The sequence below is a fragment of the Nyctibius grandis genome, chromosome 1, assembly GCF_013368605.1.
Source record: "Nyctibius grandis isolate bNycGra1 chromosome 1, bNycGra1.pri, whole genome shotgun sequence".
NCBI lineage: Eukaryota > Metazoa > Chordata > Aves > Nyctibiiformes > Nyctibiidae > Nyctibius > Nyctibius grandis.
In genome coordinates this window covers 1,093,630-1,102,163 of record NC_090658.1, presented here as the reverse complement: position 1 = coordinate 1,102,163, position 8,534 = coordinate 1,093,630, and the positions used below count along the sequence as shown (strand labels likewise).

At 63.4% G+C, this 8,534-nt stretch overlaps 1 protein-coding gene across 1 annotated transcript; it reads left to right on the top strand.

Annotated features, from left to right (window-relative positions):
• Positions 1–1,644: 1,644 nt before the first annotated feature.
• FBLN7 (fibulin 7) lies at positions 1,645–6,741 on the top strand. The gene is made up of 8 exons (XM_068408015.1): positions 1,645–1,735; positions 2,944–3,103; positions 3,658–3,828; positions 3,987–4,112; positions 4,459–4,596; positions 4,677–4,814; positions 5,348–5,486; positions 5,629–6,741. Exons 1-8 carry the CDS (start codon positions 1,646–1,648, stop codon positions 5,999–6,001), a joined length of 1,335 nt encoding a protein of 444 aa, XP_068264116.1. The 5' UTR covers position 1,645; the 3' UTR covers positions 6,002–6,741.
• The last annotated feature ends 1,793 nt before the right edge of the window (positions 6,742–8,534 follow it).

Sequence of the window (8,534 nt, the reverse complement as noted above, 5' to 3'; positions counted from 1 at the left end):
TAGGGGCTGGGAAGGGGTATAGGGGCTGAGGAGGGGGTGTAGGGGTTGGGGAAGGGGGTGCAGGGGCTGAGGAGGGGGTGTAGGGGCTGGGGAGAGGGTGCTGGGGCTGGGAAGGGGTGCAGGGGCTGGGGAGGGTGTGTAGGGGCTGGGGAGAGGGTGCTGGGGCTGGGAAGGGGCGTAGGGGCTGGGGAGGGGGTGTAAGGGCTGAGGAAGGGGGTGTAGGGGCTGGGGAGAGGGTGCTGGGGCTGGGAAGGGGGTGTAGGGGCTGGGGAGGGGGTGTAGGGGCTGGGAAAGGGGCTGGGAAGGGGAGTAGGGGCTCAGGAGGGTGTGTAGGGGCTGGGAAGGGGGTGTAGGGGATCGGGAGAGGGTGCTGGGGCTGGGAAGGGGTGTAGGGGCTGGGGAAGGGGGTGCAGGGGCTGGGGAGAGGGTGTAGGGGCTGGGGAGAGGGTGCTGGGGCTGGGAAGGGGTGTAGGGACTGGGGAGTGGGTGTAGGGGCTGGGGTGGGGGTGCAGGGGCTGTGGAGGGGGTGTAGGGGCTGGGGAGAGGGTGCTGGGGCTGGGAAGGGGTGTAGGGGCTGAGGAAGGGCGTATAGGGGCTAGGGAGAGGGTGCTGGGGCTGGGAAGGGGGTGTAGGGGTTGAGGAAGGGGGTGCAGGAGCTGGGGAAGGAATGCTGGGGCTGGGAAGGGGTGTAGGGGCTGGGAAGGGGTGTAGGGGATGGAGAGGGGATGTAGGGGATGGAGAGGGGATGTAGGGGATGGAGAGGGGATGTAGGGGCTGGGGAGAGGGTGCTGGGGCTGGGAAGGGGTGTAGGGGATGGGAAGGGGGTGTAGGGGCTGGGGAAGGGGGTGTAGGGGCTGGGGAAGGGGGTGCAGGGGCTGGGGAGGGGGTGTAGGGGCTGGGGAGAGGGTGTAGGGGCTGAGGAAGGGGGTGCAGGAGCTGGGGAAGAGATGCTGGGGCTGGGAAGGGGGTGTAGGGGCTGGGGAGGGGATGTAGGGGCTGGGGAGGGGGTGCTGGGGTTGGGAAGGGATGCTGGGTCTGGGAAGGGGTGTAGGGGCTGGGGAGGGGGTGTAGGGGCTGAGGAAGGGGGTGCAGGGGCTGGGGAAGAGATGCTGGGGCTGGGAAGGGGTGTAGGGGCTGGGGAGGGGGTGTAGGGGTTGGGGAAGGGGGTGTAGGGGCTGAGGAAGGGGGTGCAGGAGCTGGGGAAGGGATGCTGGGGCTGGGAAGGGGTGCAGGGGCTGAGGAAGGGGGTGCAGGGCCTGGGGAAGGGGGTCCCGTCCCGGCTGGAGCTGCGGGCTGGCGGTGGGCTCCTGCACGGCGCTGGCTTGTCCCGGCAGTGGCAGAAACAGCTTTTCTGCGAAAAAAAATAACCCCAAAGTGCTGCGGGGGAGCGCGGTGCGGGGGTGCTGAGCTCGGGGAGCGCGGTGCGGGGGTGCTGAGCGTTCTCTCGGCGGGGGCTGTGCGGGGCGGGGGGTACCCGGCTCCCCGGGGCGGGGAAGATGAAGGCGGGGGGGGCCCGGACGCCTCGTCCCGCTCCACGGGGGAGCGTGGCCGGCGTGGGAGGGCGAGCTGGGCCGGGGCCGGGGCGGGGAGGGGCGGCTGCCGGGAGCCGTCGCTCGGCGGAGCAGAGCCGTGCCGCCGCCGGACCATGCCGGGGGCTCCGGGCCGCCCCCCGCTCCCGCTGCTGCCGCGGCTCCTGCTCCTGCTGCTGCTGCTCCCGGTGGCACCGGCGGCCCAGGTGAGCACGGGGAGGGGACCGGGGGGACCCTCCGGGGGGTGCGGGGGGGAAGGTGTCCTCTCCCCGTTCCTCCCCGCCCGGTGCCGGGGTGCCCGACAGCGCGGACAGCCCGGCTGTGCCGGCCGCGCTCCTGCCCTGGCAAACAGGTGGGCAAAGCCGGGGGGAGGCTTAAACCGGGCTTAAACCGGGCTTAAACCGGGCTCGGTTCCTTCTGGGCTCTTTTTTCCTTTCGTACCCCACACCTGAAGCCACCACGGAGGGTGAAGAACCCTCCCGGTTTCGAGAGCGGGGGTTCGCCACGGTTCAGCATCCCGCCGGGCGCTCGCGCTGGCCCTTGGAGTTAAAACCAGCCCTAACAAAGAGCTGGTTATTAAAGCGAGACACACGCCAGGCATCGGTTTGCTTTTGCCTCTCGGCGTGGGGCACCCCAGAGCTGTGGGCACAGAGGGGCTCATCCCACGACCCCGCAGACCCGCGCCAGGGAGGCAGAGGACGGCGCGTCGCTCGGGCTGGCTTTGCGTGTGTGAACCCTCCGGTGCGACCTGGAAAGGGGAATAACATCCCCCCTGTGCGGCGGGGCTGGGGGGAACACCAATCCCTCGGGGACGGGTGGCACGGTGCCCCCAGCCCCGCTCCCCGCAGCTCCTTTGCCCCAGCTTCACGCCTCTGTGAATCCCCGCTCTCTAAAACCACCCTGGCTTTGCTCAGCTCTTGCTCTTTTTCTTCGATTTGGGGTAAATTCCTCAGGAAAACCATAATAACGGTGCCCGTCTCCTGCGAGTCAGTCGCTCGGCAGCGATGGGTCCGCAGGCGGGAGCCCCGCCAGCGCTCCTGGCCCCGGCAGCGCTCACAAGACAGCTGTTTTCCTCTGCTTTTGTAATGTGGCAGCGGGACGGGGCTCCGGCCTCGGCGGGATGAACCCTGGGTGATGGCATCTCTCCCAGGGCTAACAGAGATTACAGCCCTGCTCGGAGCGCTGCGTGACCCGGGTAGACGCGGGAGAGCGCGCCTGAGCTAAGGGCTTCTTGCACAGGCTAAAAAACCTCCTGCATCGGGGTCAGCAGGGGGAAAAAATATAAAATCGGGTGTCTCGGGGCCTTTGGTGCCGCAGAGCTCCCGCACGAGCGTCCCAGTTGGGTGCCAACTGGCGTGGCAGCGTGGGGAGCGGAGCGATGTCCCCTCGCTGAGCGGCCGCCCCGGCCCCGCAGAGCTGCCTCGGCAGGCAGCAGCTCCTGGCCGCCATCCGGCAGATGCAGCAGCTGCTGAAGGGGCAGGAGACGCGCTTCGCCGAGGGCCTGCGCCTGATGAAGAGCCGGCTGAGCGCCCTGCACGCCTCCCTGGTCAAGGCCAGCCCGGAGCCGCCGGCTGGTGAGTCCTCCCTGGGTGCCACCGGTTGCTTTTATGGCCTGGGAGGACACTGGGGTGGGCAGGTCACAGAATCACAGAATCCCAGAATCAATGAGGTGGGAAGAGCCCTCTGGGCTCATCGAGTCCAACCATTGCCCTGACACCACCATGGCAACTAGACCAGGGCACTCAGTGCCATGGCCAGGCTTTTCTTAAACCCCTCCAGAGATGGTGACTCCACCACCTCCCTGGGCAGCCCCTTCCAATGGCTAATGACCCTTGCTGAGAAGAAATGCTTCCTCATGTCCAACCTGACCCTCCCCTGGCCAAGCTTGAGGCTGTGTCCTCTTGTCCTAGCGCTGGTTGCCTGGGAGAAGAGGCCGACTCCCACCCAGCTACAACCTCCCTTCAGGTAGTTGTAGACTGCACTAAGGTCACCTCTGAGCCTCCTCTTCTCCAGGCTAAACAACCCCAGCTCCCTCAGCCGTTCCTCGTAGGTCAGACCCTCCAGACCCTTCCCCAGCTTGGTCGCCCTCCTCTGCACTCACTCCAACACCTCCACATCTTTCTCGCAGCCTCCTGCCCTGCCCTACAAGCCCCCGCGGACGGGAGGAAGTTTGGCACCAAGTATTTGGTGGAGCACGAGGTTCACTTCACCTGCGACCCGGGCTTCCAGCTCCTGGGCTCCAGCACGAGGACGTGCCAGGCCAACGGCAGCTGGACGGGGCAGGAGCCCCGCTGTGCAGGTACCGCTCCGTGCCCGTGTCTGCCCGTGGGTGTCCTTTGCAAGAGCGGGGTGCAGTGTGGGTTTACTGGGGTGCACCAGATGGGGAGGGATGGTGGCTGTCCCCGGGATGTGTTCCCCAAACACCCCGAAACAAGATGTGGCCGCTTCCTTCTGCAGAGATCAGCGAGTGCTCGAGCAGCCCGTGCCAGAACGGCGGGACGTGCCTGGAGGGGCTGAACCAGTACAAGTGCCTCTGCCCCCAGCAGTGGACTGGGGCCACCTGCCAGTACCAGGCGCAGACGGGTGGGTGACCCCATCACCAGGGTGGGTAACCCCATCACCAGGGTGGGTGACCCCTCGCCACGGTGGGTGACCCCTCACCGTGGTGGGTGACCCCATCACCACAGTGGGTGACCCCTCGCCACGGTGGGTGACCCCTCACCGCGGTGGGTGACCCCATCACCACGGTGGGTGACCCATCACCACGGTGGGTGACCCCTCGCCACGGTGGGTGACCCCTCGCCGCGGTGGGTGACCCCTCACCATGGTGGGTGACCCCTCGCCACGGTGGGTGACCCGCCACCCTCCAGGCATATTTCAGCACCCCACCTCATCTCAAACCCCCTCCCATGGCCTGCTCCCCCCACAGCTCCCCCAGCCTGGAGCGTCACGGATGACCCGGCGTTCAGCCGCCAGCCCCGCTGCGCCCAGATCGACCGCACCCAGCACTGCAGCTGCGAGCCCGGCTTCCACATGAGCGGCACGGCGGCCAACGGGCTCTGCCAGGGTGAGCCGCGCCAGCAGGGTGGGCAGCGGGGTGGGCGGCGGGGGCTCGGCCGTGCACCCGCTCCCCTCGTCTCTCCGCAGACCTCAACGAGTGTGAGGTGTACAAGCGGGAGGGGGGTCCCCGGCTCTGCGCCCACGCCTGCGTCAACCTCCCCGGCTCCTACCGCTGCGCCTGCCCCGACGGGTACGTCCTCCTGGGCGACGGCAAGAGCTGCGAAGGTGAGCGGGGAGCTGCAGACCGCTTTTGCCCAACTTGCACAATCGCTTTTTTAATTTTTTTCCCCTTTTTTTCCTCCTTGTTTGCGAGCATTTGTGCCCAGGTGGCCAAGCTTCACCAGGGGAGGGTCAGGTTGGACATTAGGAAGCATTTCTTCTCAGCAAGGGTCATTAGACACTGGAAGGGGCTACCCAGGGAGGTGGTGGAGTCACCATCTCTGGAGGGGTTTAAGAAAAGCCTGGACATGGCACTGAGTGCCCTGGTCTAGTTGCCGTGGTGGTGTCAGGGCAACGGTTGGACTCGATGAGCCCAGAGGGCTCTTCCAACCTCATTGAGTCTGGGATTCTGTTTGGTAGCACCCTGTGAAGGTCCAGGCAAATATCTGCACTCCCAGCTCCTGATTGTGTTGCCGGGGGTCTCATGCTGGTGTTCAGTAAATAAAAACTGATGGTGTTTTCAAACAGTTCAGCAGAAAATCAGGGCAATCAGCTGCCCTCCTGCCGTTAACCCCCGCTGCCCCCCCCTGTTTTTGCAGACATCGACGAGTGTGCCCTGGCCCAGGACAACTGCACGAGGGGCACCGCCTGCATCAACACGGGGGGCGGCTTCCAGTGCGTCAGCCCCCAGTGCCCCCCGCCTGCCGGCAACGTCACCTACGTCAGGACGTCACCCTTGTGAGTGCGGGGGGGTGCGAGACCTGCCCCACCTTTGGGTGCTGGGTCCCAAAACCACGTGGACCCCATGCCACCGAGGTGGGGGGGGACACGGACCACGCATCCCTGGGGCTCCCTGAAAACCTCGCCGTTGCCTTTGCAGCCAGTGCGAGCGCAACCCCTGCCCGATGGAGAGCCGGTCGTGCCACCAAGCCCCCAAAACCATCTCCTTCCACTACCTTCCCCTGCCGTCCAACCTGCTGACGCCCACCCCGCTCTTCCGCATGGCCACGGCGGCGGCGCCCGGCCGGCCGGGACCCGACAGCCTCCGCTTCGGCATCGTGGGGGGCAACAACCGCGGCCACTTCGTGATGCAGCGCTCGGACCGGCACACCGGCGAGCTCATCCTGGTGCAGAGCCTCAAGGGGCCCCAGACCATCCAGGTGGACGTGGACATGTCCGAGTACCTGGACCGCGTCTTCCAGGCCAAGCACGTCTCCAAAATCACCGTCTTCGTCTCCGCCTACGAGTTTTAGGGGAGGCAGCAGCCCCGGGGGGCGGCGACGGTCCCTGCTCGGCATCCTCCACCCCGATGCGCTCGCCCCGGAGCGCGGGGAGCTCCGGGGGACACCCCATGCCACAGCCCCTCTGCAGCCAACCACCCTCCCCTCCGCGTTCAGGTTCTTCTGCCCAGGCGGCTTTTACACCCACCTACGTGGTGAGGGGGGGGAAAAAAAGGTGCAAAAGAAACGAGGTGCGGGAGCAGAGGCTCCGGAGGACGGCGTCCCGCACCGTGCATGCATGTTTCTCCGTTACGCTGGTTTTAGTGCAATTAAACGATGCTATAGCCTCCGAGCAGGCGCCGAGCACGGGACCCCATGTGTGTGCAGCCAGGGGGGGTGACGCTGACCCCGGAGCCGTCTGCGGGGGCTCAAGGGCCGTTTAAATTTAAAAATTTTTTATCTTTCTGCCTTTAGCTGCACCCGCTAAAATCCTTCCCACTCCTTGCCCCAAGGAAAGAGGCTTCCCAACAAGAGCAATGGGTGCTGCATCCTTTGGGGGATTGAGCTCACGGAGGTTTTTGGGGTATGGATTTTCTGCAGGAGCTTGGGATGGGGCAGGACCTCTCCCCGCAAGAACAAGGAGGGACATTCAGTGCCTGCTGCCAGCACGGCCCGGGCACGGCGGATGGAGGATGTTTGGGTTGGCGGAGGCTCCGGGGCAGGGAAATGCATCCCAGGGCTGTGCTGGGGGGAGGGAAAAGGAAAACCCAACAGTGCCCGAGTGCTTGGAAAAAAAAAAAAAATTAAAATAAAATGCTTTTCTGAAAGTGTAGCTGCTTTCAAAAGCGGGTGGGGAAGGGGGAAGAAAAACCCACGGAGAAAATTTGGTCCGTGGGACCGCTCCGCCGCGCGCCTGCATCCCAGGATGCCCCCGAGCAGCCGGCGAGGAGGTTTTCCTCAGAGCTCCCCCGGACCCCGGCCAATTCGTGTTTCATCCAGGAAAAGGGAGCAGTGATCCCCCTGAACCCAGCCCGGCGTGTGTTTTAAATTAGCGCCTCAGATAAGAGAGAAGCGCCGCGGAGGCGGCTGGCTGCGTCCTCGTACGCCACCGACAATCACCCCTGGAAAGGAGCCGAGCTGAAACGAGGAGGAATATTTTATTTAATTCATACGACCCGAACTGACAACATTTTCCCAGTTCCCCAGGCCAGGGTGAACTGGTTTCCCCTCTCCGTGCCCGTCTTCCCAGCCGCTTCTCGCCCGCCTCGAGGGCCAGCGCGGAGCCGGGGAGCTCGGCTGTCTCTCCCAGCATGGCCTGGCTGCAGCTCTCCCTTTCAGGCCCAGAAACGTTTAAGGTCGGCTCGCTGGCGCCTGGACTGGGCTGCAAACCTCTGGCCAGCGTCTGAGCTGACTAAAGGAGATTTTTTTTCCTGCTCCAGCATCTCACAGACTTCCCCAGCCTGGAATGTGCAGAGACGGGCTCGTCTGGCCCCGGTAAACACAACTTCTCGTTGGGATAATAATATTTTGGAGCCCCCAAAATAGCTGGGGTGCCTCTGCTGCCCTTGGGCAGGCTGAAGGCAGGGCACAGCTGGCTCCAGATGTGCTCTGCATGCCCCGAGCCCCAAAGCTGAGGAGGTGACCCCCATTTCCTCCTCCTGCTCATCATCCTCCTTCCAAAACACGTTCGAGATACACCCCTGCAAACACAAGAATGACAATTATCTCTTTAACACACAAGAGAAGGTCACGTTTTTTTCAACTGCAGGTTAAAAACCTGAATTTGATGCCCTAGCCAGCGTCCCACACCTGGTGCGTGGCACATCCACCAGCGTTGCCATGTCTCCTCCCACCCCACAAACACACACACGCACCCCAAAACATTTATTAATCCCATTACAGGCTTTAAGGAAGAGTTGAACCGTGACATTTTTATTTGTTGCAGTCACTAGGTACGTTGCTACGCTCTCCACACCGTACCCCAGATCCCAGGACACCACGCTGCACGCATGCTGATGGGACTAATTAGCCTTCATTAGCCCTAATGGCCCTCACCAGCCCCACCTGAGGCCACCACCCACACCCCTGGAGCCCTATTTCAGTCGCTGAGCTGCAGCAGGGCTGGTCTCCAGTTTGGGTTGGTTTCTTGAGCTTGTGTGATGACCTGGACCCTTGGTTGGACATGGCTGGGATCTCCTGCCTTGCTCAGGTACTACCACGGAGAGGTGGCTCTTCTCTCATGGGTGTGAGGCCAGGAGAAAAACACCACTCCAAAATGGGAACTGATGTGGGTGTTCTCTTTTTTCTTTTTAATTTTATGTTTTGCTAGGCTTGCTGGCACTGGAAAAAGAGAGTCATGTGTCCTGAAAAGCCCTGCAAGCCAGGGAGGCTTAGCCTGTAAAGGAAAATAAGTTGATGTAACTTACTTGGGATTCTTCCAGAAAGTTTTGTCAAAGTCCCTCAACAGACAATGTTAGAAGAAATATCGTTAAAGGGGTTGGAGAACAACAAACAAGCTTCTCCTGAGGGACTAGGAATGGCTGAGAGTCAGCAGAACCAGGGCAGG